At 46.4% G+C, this 14,975-nt stretch overlaps 1 protein-coding gene across 10 annotated transcripts in view; it reads left to right on the top strand.

The window, feature by feature from the left end:
- The window catches only part of SDR39U1 (short chain dehydrogenase/reductase family 39U member 1), a 2,065,420-nt gene that overhangs the window by 208,059 nt on the left and 1,842,386 nt on the right, over positions 1-14,975 (top strand). Inside the window, exon 2 of one of the 10 annotated variants that reach the window (XM_069633767.1) lies at positions 2,639-2,724. The exons of 8 other annotated variants lie outside the window; for them this stretch is intronic. In XM_069633767.1, the coding sequence (XP_069489868.1) occupies positions 2,639-2,724 (86 nt within the window). Of the gene's footprint in view, positions 1-2,638; positions 2,725-14,975 lie in introns of those variants that run through there. One more of the 10 variants, XM_069633778.1, reaches the window with a different exon arrangement.

The raw sequence follows: 14,975 nt of genomic DNA on the forward strand, positions 1-14,975 counted from the left end.
AGATGACACCCAGATCCTCATTCCCCTTTCGGGCAATTTCACCTCGGATACAGCCCTAGTTAACAAAATGTACACCCTCATTCAGGCATGGATGGCAACCCATGGCCTCTGCCTGAACGTCGATAAAACAGAGATCCTAATCCTAGGCTCGGCCAACTACCTAAAAAAAACTTAACACCAACTACAGCGCCTTCAACATTGATGGTAATATAATCACAGTTGCCAAAGAAGTGAAGACTCTTGGCTTCTATCTGGATTCCACGCTATCCCTAAAAAAACAGGTAAACTCCCTGGCCTCATCCATTGCCTACACTGGCAAACGTATTAAAGCATGCAGACCCTTCCTCTCACAAGCAAGTTGCATCATATTAGCCAATGCCGTATCCTATCTAAATTGGACTACTGCAATGCACAGTAGGAGCCAATAAATGCATCATTAGCAAATTAAAAACATTGCAAAATAATGCGCTCAGAACGGCCCTGAACCTCCCTACTAGAGAGCACATATCTAACGCCAGGAGAAACTATAATTGGCTAAAAATCGGTGATAGGATCCTCTTAAAACTGTCACATTTTCCTTCAAATGCCTAAATAGTGCAGCCCCCCATACCTTAAGGAAGGAATAACCAGAAAGTCTTCTGCACGACCGACTAGGACAGTCAATTCCTACTGCCTCCAAATTCCTAGATTCCGACAAAAAAAAGGAGTCAACAGCTTCCCTGTAAAAGCAGCTCAGCAATGGAATGCATTACTAGTTGAGCTAAGAAGGGATAAGTCTTATGACAGTATTAGATGCAACACCCGCACCTGGGTACGCCACAACGACCACTAGACCAATGACCACAGATGTCTGCTCTCGTGTCTTGCCTCTCACCTGTACCTGTTAACTTTTGTAACTGTGCCTGTAAGTATTCTCTGTACCTGTCTATACCTGTAACCAAGCAACCTGTAACCAAGCTCTAAGTATTCTTGTCATGTTGTGCGCTCAGCTACCTAAGGGTTTAGGGCACCCTATAAACAAACAAACAAAACAAACAAGAGGTACTAAGATCGCAACCGCAGCAGCTACCTTACCTTCAGCCACTGCGTCGGCCCCTCCAAAACCTCTCTGAGGTCTTAGTTCACAAGACTGCAGTAGGAGGCAGGTTGTCGCAGCATCCGACAGAATGGCAGGCTATTACTTCAGATGCTTGGACATTGTAAACGGTTGCCCAAGGTTACTGCCTACCTTTCCTGCAAAAACGTCAGTCATCCACCGGGGAACAACTCCTTGAAGGTTCCAGAACCGTTCCGTATGCAGGAGATTTTAACCCTGATGGAGAAAGGTACTATAGAACCGGTAACTAGCGGAGAGGAACAAGGGTTGGCACTCCCCATATTTTCTAATCCCCAAGAAGGATGGAGGATTGAGACCCATCTTGGACTTAAGACTTGAACAAGTACCTCAGGAAGGGCGCGTTTAAGATGGTAACCCTTTCTCAGATCCTTCAGGCCCTCCAGCTTCAGGATTGGGTGGCATCATTGAACCTTCAGGATGTTTACTTTCATGTGCCGATCCATCACAAGCACAGACCGTACCTGAGGTTCGCTGTTGGCGGTTCACATGGTCAGTTTCGAGTTCTGCCATTTGGGCTGACCTCCGCCTGAGAGTTTCCACCCAGCTAATGTCAGTTGTGGCAGCGAGTCTCAGGAGATGGGGGATTCACGTCTACCCCTACCTGGACGATTGGCTGATCAGAGCCAGTTCCCCAGAACAGGCCCTGGAACATCTCAGCTCCACCTGTAACTCCCTTCACAGGCTGGGCTTCTTTCCTCAACTTCAAGAAGTCCCACATGATACAATCACAAAGACTCCAATTCATCGGAGCAGTTCTGGATGCATCCCTGGGAAAAGCCTCGCCACCAGAGGTGAGGGCCCAAGACATTCTGCAGATGGTGACCAAATTCCAGAATGCCCAACATCTACCGGCCTTCGATTTTCTGAGGTTGCTCGGCCTCATGGCATCGTACATTTTTCTGGTGTCAGAGGCTCGCCTGGGAATATGAACTCTCCAGTGGGTTCTCAAGATCCAGTGGTCACAATTCTCAAGAAGGATGTCGGATCTCCTACAAATCCCAAACAGAGTCTCACTGGATCTTCAGTGGTGGACCTGTCCGAAGAACATCTTGAAAGGAGAACTGTTTTGGCAACCATGGCCAGAGATAAAAGTAGTGACAGATTCCTCACTCACGGGGTGGGGAGCCCATACCAACGATTTGACCATCAGCGGTCGTTGGTCTCCATCAGAGTCCAAACTACATATCAACTGTTTTTTTTTAATGTTTATATTTCAATACATATAATCACATGGGGCTTTGTACAAAAACACAAGACAATAAAACTCCTAGACATAGATTTTAGAAATAGACGCTTTGTGACAACAAAAAAAGTTACAAAAACGAAAAACTTTTTTTTTACCATATCATTTAAAACTTGATTCCCTCTGATAGTTTAAAAATCACCATGATATCTTTAAAAAATCCCATTGCACGATAAATTAGATTTACATCATTGCCACTCATCATCTTAGACCACATGTCAGACGGTGAGAGATATAAACCCCGATTTGTGTATGCTTGCATTGTTCTTTTTCTCAAGGTGTTCAAGCTCCCACATCTGCATAAAATATGTTCAGCGGATTCCAATTTATGGTTGCCACATAAACTACAATGGCGCTCCTCGCGGTAAGTGCTTACATGCTCCTATTATTTCCATTACTTCAGCATGGTTAAATTTGCACAAGTAGTTTTTCATGCTTTCACTATTATTATAAGCATCAATGTACCTCGGTTTGATCTCTCTAACCAATAGGCCATAAATGTTCCACTATTAGCCAACGATGGTAGGTGTCTCATGTCTCTCTCACGATAATGCTCTTGTATGGTATTTTTACAGCAATATTTTATTTGGCAAAGGGAAACAGAATTATTTATGCTCAGATTTTCTTTGATCCATTTCTTACGTTTCACGAAAAGCCGACCTAGGGTCCCTATCTGAGTCGGGTTAGACATTGTCTAAAAAAAAATTCATCAGCACATTCATAATGGTCTTATCGTTGAGATGTAATTTCTCGTACATCATTGACATTTTATATTCGTAGACTCCTGTGATTTTCATAATAAACTTTTCTAGTAAGAGGAACTCTATAGGGAGGGATGCAGACATACAAAAACGGAAGTCGCACAATCTTTGCTTCTAGTTTACCTAGTTCACTTGTGAATTTGTGTCCCCAGACTTCCGCGCCATATAAAATGAATGACACAATTTTGGAGGCACATAACAGTAATATTGTCTTGACAGAGATGCCACTTTGGCGACCGATAAAATTGCTCACTGTATGTGCAATTGCCATACATTTGCTTTCAATGGCTTTCTGTTGTTCATCTCAACATAGCCTCTCATCAATTACAATGCTCAAGGAGCGATAGCTTTTTACTTGTTCTAGATCTTTCCCATCAATTTTCCATATCGCCTTAGATTTTTTTCTTGTCATACTTTTACTCAAAAAGGTCAAAATTTTTGTTTTTTCAATGTTAATTCATAGCCCATTCGCTATCGGATACTCAATCGGGGCATCTAAAAGAGCCTGAAGCCCCTTAGGTGTATAGTCCGCAATTAACAAATCGTCAGCGTAGCCTAGCCAGCTGTAGTTCAAAGAGCCACATTTTACTGGGTGAACATTCAATGAGATAAAGATTGACACCAAATCAGCGCTGTATAGATTGAAAAATGTAGCGGCCAGTATGCAGCCCTGTTTGACTCCTCGGACAGTTACAAAAGGGTCGGAGAGATAGCCAGTGTTGTCTGTTCTTACTTGCACCTTGGTGTCGGAATACAACAACTGGATAATTTTTAGCAGGACATGAACATTCCATGCAACAAACTTGTTCCATAGTTTGTTCCTCATGACCGTGTCAAACACCTCACTGAAATCCACAAAGGCAGTGAACACTGCAAGTTGAATGCCCTCCCACACATTCTATTGTGGCTAATAGTCGTATCAAAATATGACTAGTACTTTTCATTCTAAAACCTGTCTGATTGATTGGAAGGATGGTATTCTTGTCAATCCACTGGTTTAGCTCCTTTAGTAAGACACGTGCAAAACTTTTCGCAGGAATATCTAGCATAGCGAGCATTCTATAGTTGGTAGCTAGTTTCCACGTGCCTTTCTTGTAAACGGGGAGTATAAGGCTTTCCTTTCAGGTGTCTGGTATTACGCCACTACTCCCTATTTTATTAAATAGTGGCTGAAAAGCGGCCGCCCAATCCTCTGGCAACATTTTAATCAGGTCATTACATGTTCCAGCAGGGCCCATGGCTCGTGAAGACGGTAATTTGGCTATCATTCTGGAGAGCTGTTCAATTGACTAGAGCACCATGTAACTTCTCTCTGTGAATGACATTTGTCACAAGGAGATGATGATCCCAAGATATTCTGGATATGCTGTCACCAGCTATCTTCCGGAACACAATTAATTGATATTTTTCTTTTTACTGCCCCCTTAAGAGTACACCACAGCCCTCTGTTAATATTATCTCTGTCATGAGAAGTCAGTCAGCCGTTAGGTGTGTTCTTGCTTCTTTTTATAGCTTCGTAAGAAGCTTCAAAAACGATTTTTTATCGCTTTCACCCTTTTTGGCACATCAATATTCCTGGCATTACTGCCAGTATTATGGACAAACTTTGGCTATATCCTTTCTCATCTCTAATTTCGCTGCTTGGATATTTTGATTATATCTCACATACTTTGTAGCTGGTTTAGTCCATCGTTCATTAGGACTATGATGATTAAATTTATTTTCTTAATTACATCGCTAATGTGATTCATTCACTGAGAATTCTTGTATAATGTCAAATGTAGAGTCCTTGCTTTTACCAACTAACAGTTGTAGTCTTTCAGTAGCAACAGTATTCGCCGCCTCAAGGCTAGTAGGACTACAACCAATTCTATTTCTGGCAGCATTGAGGACTACATCGCCTGTCTCAAGAATGATTGGTGCAGAGGCTACTAACTCTAACATCGCACATAAAGGAAGATGATCACTTTCTTCGAGAAAGATGACCAACATATCTCTGGTTATGGTCTTAGCTAATTCATTCGTAAACACATAATCTATAATAGTAGCGTATTTACCACTAATTCTGGTAAATGCTCTAGATGAATCGCTGTAACGTTTACCATTTAACATGGTGCTATTGAAGCTGATCAACCGTGTAGACCACGCTTTTCCCTGCTGTTCAGTTTTCATATTAGACACTGGCCCAGTCTCTGGAAGATTGTCAGAACAGACAATGTCATCATATACTCCTACGTCCTGTCCCCTTTCCTCCATACTTATGGGACATCTCTGCGTCCTGTGTGACGGGACCGGAGCACTTTGTAAAAAGCATCCCAAAAAATGTTTCAATAATGTGTCCTTCCTCTCTTTCTAGCGCGGAGCCTGGCACGCGGCCGTAACCCCGCCCACCTTGGCTCAGCATTGCCCATCAGTCCTTTTCTCCGCTCGTTCGGGACTGGACGCACTTGCATCCTCGGAAGATTTTCTTCCCTTTTTTCCTCTCTGGCTCTCGCTAGCGATCGTGTACTAGTCTGTCTATGTCGTTCAAACTAGACTTTCCAGATTGTTCATCGTGTCCGTCGCTTCGCGAGGGCGGATCCCCTTCCTCTTTGTTTAGAGTGCTTGGGTCCGGATCACCGTTGGGGACTCCTGTTTTTACTGTGACTCCCTTTCGGTCCGGGCACTTCAACGTCGGTTGGAGCGGTGGGAGGAGGTGTTCCGACAAACTTCTCCTTGTTACTCACCGCTCCGTATGCTGTTTGGAGCCTGGGTAAAACGACCTCGCAGAGGGAGATAGGATTTAACAGGTTCGGGTTCAGCCTCCAGGATTTCAGCTCCCCTAAATTCTGTGATTCATGCTTCCTCTAAGAGGGGCTCTCTTCTACGGTGTACCTCTCTGTTGTTTGAGTAAAAACCAGCAGAGATGTCTATCGCCTAAAAGAGCAGGAGAACACACACCGCCAATAACCAATGCTGCAAAGAAAACACAGTATGATTAGAAGCAATCGGGTAATATGGAGTTATTTAGACAATCAGAAAATTCTCTAAGTGCCTAGACCATGGTTGAGGTGGTGTTAGACCTTAATAGATGAACCTACAAGAAAACCCAAGACTATGAGCATTCACAAGTGATAACCACAAACTCAGTATGACTGATATAACCCCCAGCAGACCCGATAAGTGGGATTCCTAAGGAAAATGGGTACCAATTGAAAGGAAAACGGCAGGTACAAAACAACAAATTGGGAAGGTTAGTAAGGAAGAATATACCCGGGCGGCACAAGGGTCGCACTAGTGACGGGATGGTGCATACACTGGAAAGCGTCACTACTATGCACTTGGTTGATGTAGAAAAGGTGAGAATGAATGATACAGTTCCAGGAATCCACACGTATGAGAAAGACTAATACATTTCAGGTAATGAACAATACAGGAGATTTGGATGGGTTTTACCTTATTGCACAAACACAGGCCAAGTTGATGAGGCAGGCTTGTAATGTGCAGCATGGTACTCCGCGTAGGAAGATGGTTCAAATTGCGTAGAGCGGCAAGAAAGTAATCTCAGCAGACAGGCGAAAGCACAGTGGGAATCCAGGGACAGTCCGAGTTCGGCAACAGGATTCACTGATCAGAATGGAGGAACAAGCAAATGCAATCCAAGGACAATCTAAAGGCGGCAACAGAGTTCAAAATCAGGTTAAAGGAACAGGCAAGGACAATCCAAGTAGACAAAGGTGGGTCGAAGAACCAAAAAGTCAAGTATCAAGAGGAAAAAGGGAATAAGCACTGTAACGGAGTGAAACCGAAGGAACGTAACACCACAATTAGCAGCAACAAGCCGCTGAATCACTTCAGCTTTTATGGTGCAGGGGGGGCGGTGCCTCCTTGCGCGTTCTCTGCGCACGGGACATCTCAGCTGATGCGACATTCTCTGCTGTACGGCCAGACGCCATGGCAACCGATACCGAAGCCACAACAAAGTTCTGGAACGCACTTGCCCCTGTATGTGGCCACAAGAAACGGGAGGTAATGCAGGACGGGGCCGATATGTAACATCCTTCACATTTTCAGGCGTTCATCGACGAGAAGAAACAACGCCCGGTAAGTTCTTTACTTTTCAGAGCACCCCGGCCGGGGGATACCTTTCCAGGTTCCTCTCGGGCCAGGAGGAGCGTTGATCGCTCTGTCACCGGGGTTCGCCCTGAGGTGCCCGTTGGGCCCAATAATTGTACCAGAGTTTTCTCCGAGGGTCTCGGTAAGGGGCCTGTGGATACCGGAGCATGCTCCGAGGCCCCTCCTGTGGGGGCTGTTTGTAGACCCAGTTCTACTGAATCATGGGATACCGGAGCTCGCTCTGAGGCCTCTGTCGGCTTCCCTCAAAAATAAGACCGGGGTGCGCCCGAGGCCTTGGCGGGGCTTGCTGTCTCCGAACGGATGTTCGAGGCCCGCGCGGATAAGGCCGTCACCGGACGTGGGTCCGAGGTCCCTCTTTCAGAGGCTATAGTTACCAACATTTCTGAGAGGCCTGACAAGGCCTTATCGGTGAAGGTTGTTTCTCACCGTTCCCGCTCTTGCAGCGACAACAGATCTGTTGAGGCGGCAAAGAAGGAAAGTTCATCTTTTACCGGCAGTGCCGAGGCCCTTCCTGGGAAGGCTAATTTGGCGGTTGGTATGTCACAGAAACATTCCAGGCCTCATAGTACCGGCTCTGCCGAGGTTCCTTATGTCAAGGCTAAAGTTAAGACCCCTGACCCATCGACGGGGACCCCTGCCTCACTTCCTCACGTGCCGCAGCTCCCCTCAGGTGATGGCAAAATGGCGCCCGTTCCCGCCACGACCGTGGCGGCCATTTTGCGTGCTACCCCATTTTGCGTGCTACCCCTTCAACTACGCCATCGGCCTCAGGTATAGGGCTTGGTTCCTTGGGTGATCATAGAGTCCCTTGTGCGCATCCTTATCGGCCAGTTTACGATTGGAACGCCCAGATGCCCCTTCCGCACAATGCAGGAGGGTGTGCTTTCTGGGGCGTTCACCCTGTCTCCTTTGAAGCGTACCGGCCTGTTCTTGCAGAAGGATGTTTTGGCCGAGGTCTGCAGGGTCTGGGAAAAGCCACACTCGACTTTTTGTCAATAAAGATTGATGCGAGATACAGACTGCGTTCTTCAGAAGAGGTGGCCCTGTCATATTGCTCGCCCCCCTCGTCCACAGTGGTGGCTGTGGCCACTCTACAGTCCAGGCCTGCAGCATCCCCCTCCTACGACGGCTACTCAGGTTCTGGGAAAGGAGGACAAGCTCCTTGACTCTCTTGGGAGGAAAATCTTTGCCAACTCGGCCTTGCAGCTCAGGCAGGCCAATGCCAAACTGGTGTTACGGGGGGCTAATATGCGGATGTGGAAAGGTCTGTCGGAATTTGAGGAATTCATCCCGGTCGAGAAGCTGGAAGACTTTAAAGGGGGTTTAGCTGACACCAGGGTCTTGGCCCTGGATCTCCTGGAGGCTGCGGCTCATCATGTAGACACCTCGGCTCGGTGTCTCATGCTGGGGGTTGATACCTCACGGCAGGCGTGGCTGCATGCCACTAAATTCTCAAAAGAAGTGCAGGACAAGGTGCTGGACCTTCCGTTCGATGGTAAGGAGCTCTTTCATTCTACAACAGAAGTAGAGCTCACCAAGACGAAGGATAGCACTCAGACGGCTAAGTCCTTGTCGGTCCTTGTTAAGACTCCTTTCAAAACCCAGAGACCGTTGTCGCAAAGTCGACCCTCCTCTGGCTTTAGGGGCTTCCTCGACCGGAAATCTGGCAGAGTGGATACCCCTGCGGGGAACAACCGCCATAGACAACAACGGATGCAGTTTTTCTCCTGCTCCTCAGCCTCCTCCTCAGGCTCAGGTGGCAACACCGCCGAAAAGCCTACAAAAGGAGGGTTTTCTGTGCTCACACGAGACCCTGGTGGGAGGACACATTGCGTCTCATTGGGAGGCGTGGCAGACCATCACACAAGACAGATGGGTCTTGTCAGTCCCTCAGGCGGGCTTCCGCTTACCCCTACCCCCTACTCCACCCGTCAACCCTCCTTTCTAGCTGTCGGGCTCCCCCTCCCTCAAAGCCGAGATTCAGAAACTTCTGGACCTCAGAGCTGTGGAACCCGTTCCCCTCGGGGAGCGAGGGGAGGGCTTCTACTCCCGGCTGTTTACGGTGCCCAAACCCAACCAGGCTGGCCTGCGCACCATCCTTTTCCCAGTTCAATCTTTTCCTACCCCAAGAGAAATTCAAGATGATCGCGCCCAGCCAGATTCGGTCCTCCTTGCAGATGGGCGATTGGCTCAGCGTGGTGGATCTTCAGGATGCGTACATGCATATTCTGATTTGGAATCCACACAGGAGATATCTCTGTTTCTCTTTGGGAGAGGAGCACTTCCAGTTTTGTGTGCTTCCTTTTGGCCTCAGCTCGGCGCTGCGTGTCTTTACGAAGATGATGTCGGTGATTGCAGCCAATCTTTGTCTTCGGGGTATCAGTGTTTATCCGTATTTGGACTGTATCCGTATTTGGCCGATTGGCTCTTATGCAGCCCTTCTCCGCTGGAAGCAGCGGGCAATCTTCAGTCTCTCCTTCAGCTCCTGTTCCATCTTGGGCTGTCGGTGAACTGGCGGAAATCTTCTATGACGGTCTCGCAGGACTTGATTTTCCTGGGTTTTCGCTGGAACACGATCGACTGCAAAGTGTACCTGACCAGGGACAGAATGGCGGATCTGTTAGCCACGTGTCAGATGTTTGCGCAGTCTGAGAGCATGTCGGCCTGGTGGTTCCAGAGGCTTCTGGGTGTCATGGCCTCGTGTGTGTTGGCTCTTCCTCGTCTCAAGATGAGGCGGACCCAGATGGCTCTTCGGAGTTCTTGGCGTCAGGCTGTGGACCCGGATTCCAAGCTGATAGTGATTCCGGCTTCCATGAGAGAGGACCTGGAATGGTGGTCATCTCTCAGCAACCTGTCGGTGGGTCTGGGTTTTCAGGACCCGGCCCCTATGGTGACTATCACGACGGACTCCTCCCTCCTGGTGTGGGGTGCGACATTAGAACTTGTTCAAGTCTCGGATCTCTGGTCACCTCAGGACAAGCTTCTCCACATAAATCATTTAGAGCTTCTGGCGATCTTCCTAGTGCTCAGGGCGTTCAGACTGATCATTGCCAGCAAGGTGGTCCGCATACGCACGGACAATGTGATGTTGATGTATTACATCAACAAGCAAGGGGGAACCATGTCCCACCCCCCCCCCTCGTGGACCTTTCCATCCAGATTTGGGAGTGGGCCGTGCTTCATGGTGTTTGGCTGCTTGCAGTGCACATCCCGGGCCAGCTGAATGTCACAGCGGATGCCATCAGCCGGCGGACAGTGGTCAGCTACAAGTGGGAGTAGACGGCCGAGGTCCTCTCATGGATTTTCTTGCGTTGGGGCACACCGGAGGTGGACCTCTTCGCTACGGCGGTAAACGAGAAGCTTCCTCAGTATGCCTCCAGAGGGGGGGCTGGGAGCCTCCTCTCTGGGGAATGCTCTCGAGATTCCATGGCACAACATGAGAGCTTACGCCTTCCTGCCTCTAGTCCATCGGGCAATTTGGAAACTGAAGAACTCAGTGAACTGTTCCCTTCTACTCATAGCCCCGTGGTGGCCGGCCAGGTTCTGGTCCTCAGAACTTCAACACTTGTCGATGTGTCCGCCGATCAGGTTACCAGTGACCCCCAATCTTCTATATCGGGGGGAACAGCAGATGTGGCACCCCTCCCCACAATCGCTCAGCTTGGTGGCATGGTGCCTGAGTTCCAAGTCTTAAGAACATCTTAACTTGTCTGTGGTTAACATGCGCATTATCCAGGCAGCCAGGAAACCCTTGACTAGATCCCAATACAGAAGTAAATGGCTCAGGTTCTGTCATTGGTGTTTGGGAAAGCAGTTGGACCCAAGGGAGGCCACGATTGACACAGTGCTGTCCTTCGTATCCTTCCTAGCAGAGTCGAGTGTTCATGTTCTGTCATGCAGAACTTATCTTTCAGCAGTCTCTGTTTATCTTTCTACGGACCAATGTTCTTGCTCTCTGTGTAATCCAGTGGTTAAGAGGCATTTTGCAGGCTTGACACGCCTCTACCCTCCAGTTCGTAGTCCGCACCCGCCGTGGGATCTAAATGTAGTCCTGACGGTGTTGTGCCATAAGCCTTTTGAACCCATGGCCACGGTGGACCTCAAGTGCCTATCATGGAAAGTGTCCTTTTTTACGTCAGCAAGCCGGGTGAGTGAGCTCCAGGCCTTGTCGGTGGAGCATCCCTTCTTGGTCTTTCACAAGGATATGGTAGTCCTACAGACGAATCCTGCTTTCCTGCCGAAGGTGGTAACTGAATTCCATCTGAACCGGTCTTTTTTCCAAACCCTACCTCAGAGGAAGAAAGGGTTCTGCATTGTCTCGATGTCAGAAGGGCTCTCAAGTTCTATCTGGACAGAACTTCCGAGCTTAGGAGTTCTTCTCAACTATTTGTGACTTTTGGTAACCCTCAGGGTAAGCAGGCGTCTAAGGCGACTATTTCCCGGTGGATTGCCGCCTGCATTACGGAGTCTTTCACCGTCCAAGGGCTGAAATCTCCTAAGGATATTCATGCACACCTGGTGCGGGGCAAGGCAGCCGCGGTTGATTTTCAGAAATATGTCCCCTGGGAGTCCATCGCAAGGGCAGCTACTTGGCCCTCCCCATCCGCTTTTTGTAAGCATTATTGTCTTGACATGAGCTCAAGAGCTGATGCTCAGTTTGGTCAGGCTGTGCTGAAGAACCTTATTCAGTAAGGGGTATTTCCATCCACCCGTAGTTCCTGTTAGGAGTGCTTGGGAATCTCCCATAAGTATGGAGGAAAGGGGACGGGACGTAGGAGTATAACCAGGTTAATCACCGTAGTGACCACCTTACTCCTAGTCCATAGTCACCTTTCCTCCATACGCCCCCCCCCCCCTGCCGTCCCCTCTAATAAGGTTCCTCTGTTATTGCTAATACATTTTTGGAAAAAAAAATGTGGATGCTTTTTACAAAGTGCTCCGGTCCCGTCCCACAGGACGGAGAGATGTCCCATAAGTACGGAGGAAAGGGGACTATGGACTAGGAGTAAGGTGGTCACTACGGTGAGTAACCTGGTTATATTTTCACGTTAAAGTCACACTGGGATATTAGGCTTATTAGAGTTCAAAATTTGCTTCACTAAACCACAGTTGATTTTTGTGGCCACTCGATTTGGGGGATCGTATATGTTTATAATCTCCGGGGTGGATGCATTCTGTTTTGGCTAGGACAGCTAATATCATTGCGGACGAGTGTAGAGTTGTTATTGACCAGGGATGACGTACCGAAGTAAGCAAACCTCCCTTTGGTCTGCCTTTCTGACCTTTGGTCGCTAACACTTGTGCACTACTGCGCCCATCAATCTCGCATATGTCCAGAATCCATGTCTCATGCAACACAGTGATTTGGAAGAGATTGATATTCTCCAATAACCCATAATCTGCAGACAGATGGTTAACACCTTGTGTTCCATGAGCACAAGAAGCAGCACTTAAGGTAATATGCCTGTGAAGTGTGATTTTAAAAATAGACGGTAACCATTGCCAGTATCTGGTATTATTTTCCGGTTCATCCACTTGAGTTGCGTTTTTCGAAGAAGCAACCTCTAAACTTTCAGTGCTTTTTGTTTTTAAGCAAACTTGAGAGGTCACTTGATGTTTATCTTCAAGCTGATCAACAATGAAGATATCATCTGATGTGATCATTCTAAGTGGTATGATGGTATGTAAGGTTTGCATGAATGTTCTATTTTTAGAGTGTGTGCTACTAGCTGCCCTGTGCTATCTTTTTGATTACCAATGTTGGCCTTAGCTGAACTATCTTCACTGATATTAATTATATCGATTCTACTGGGTGTAGCGATCTTCTCCTTTGGCTCAATCTGTTAAATATGTTGGCATTGTGATTCTTTAAATAATTCACGTAAATAATTAACAATATCATTTTGGTCAATTATGTCTTTGCCGGGGTTGCCTGGACAACAACTTACCAATTGGTTGTTGCTGATATCATTGGAGAAATTGACCTGTGATATACTTTTTAGAGCATCATCCCTCACTATCTCGATATCACTTGTCTCAACTGTAGGATTCAGTACCGCTTTGGCAGTTTGTTTTAGGGTGCTACCAGTTGTTTTTTTCCCTGGCTTTTTTATGGAGTACAGGACTTTTTATTTATTTATTTATTTTTCAATTTGGGCTTCATTTTTTTGGCCGATTTTACTCTGCTCGATCTCTGGTGAGGCCATCTCTACTACTTCTACTGGTGAATCTGTGTTAGAAGCTGCATCTTTGAAGACTCTTCTGGACCGATTAATACCATGTTTCTCGTTTAATCGATAAAGAAGGTTTTCAATAATTTCGAACATACCATCAGAGGAAATACTATCTACGCTGTTATTATTTAGATCTATGGTGGAATGACCTACCTGCATAATTGTAGGTGCATCTGTTAACCTGCATGTCATTCGTGGATTCATCAATATCATCAGTTGCACCATAAATATTTTCATCATCACTCCCAGCTACACTACTTTCTGATAGATGTAGTATTGTCGTATCACCAATGACAACATTGTTTTACAGGTTATCAACTACCGAAAGTACAATATTGTTCATTGGTAGATTATCATAGGTATTGCCATCTACCGTAGATATCGGGCTTAATGTGGAAGTTCTATTAATTTGTGCTACAGTGTTCACGTTATTACTTAAATTCTGATGTGCTTTATTAGTGGGATCTGCCTCCTTGTACGTCTCACTAAGCAGTTGGAGGACGTTCTCAATTAGCTTGCTCGTTAGGCAGGTAAGCTGCTCATTGAGTTCTTGTTTTCTCTGGCTGCTATTACTTTTTCTTCGTCATCATATCGCTATGATTTACTTGACTGGGTGAAATTCATCACCTTTATCACTCATACTTGCAGTTGTGCTCACAGCTATTTTTTGATAGTAATTTGTCATTACCCTCATCTTAGTAGGAACAACTTCTGAGATTGCAGTCCCACTAGTTACTTTTCTAGGGTCTTTTACTCTCCCACCCCCTCTTTTTTGATGTAACCCTGTAGTAGTATAGTCTTTGGGATACAAGTCCGGTTACCTCGGCGCGGGTAATGCTGATTAGGAGAGGTAGCTGGAATCCAATTTGATGGAATAGATGTTATTTTTGTAAGGCTTGGTATGTCATAACACACTGGGGTGGACAACAAACCCCTATTATCAGCTGTGCTACATAGTGTATCAGTAGACTGATCTTCAAAAGATTTTCTCCTACCTCTATTACGTTGTAGGCATTCGAATCAAGCATGTCTATTGTGTGTGGTGTAGGTTCAGATGTTTCTACTACGTTGCCAATAAACTCCACTAAAACATTGTAGTTCAAAAATGTTGAAGCTTCAAGATGATTATCCTACCCTAAAAAGTTACTTGGCTTTACTCTGCTTAGTGTAGGTTGCACAAATTCCAGACACAGTGATATTGAGATATTAACACACTACCAACGCTCAGCCATAACTATTGGCCAGAGCAACCGCTGCCGTTATTGATACTACCCAGTAACGGTAATAATTTAAAAGCGCTACAATTACTATCACTTTGAAAGATAAAAAGACAATTTTGGTGCAATTAGGGGTGCCAAGTTATCAGCCAAAATCACGCACACTAATCTATGTTATCTACTCGGAAAACACCATTTATCATTCACAATGACAAGAAAAATAGTCGCTAGGTGTTGGCGATAGACAACCAAAAAACAATCTGGTGTATCCGGTTAATGCTGCTATGT

This window comes from Ambystoma mexicanum, chromosome 13 (assembly GCF_040938575.1).
Source record: "Ambystoma mexicanum isolate Mex_15411 chromosome 13, UKY_AmexF1_1, whole genome shotgun sequence".
Classification (NCBI taxonomy): Eukaryota; Metazoa; Chordata; class Amphibia; order Caudata; family Ambystomatidae; genus Ambystoma; species Ambystoma mexicanum.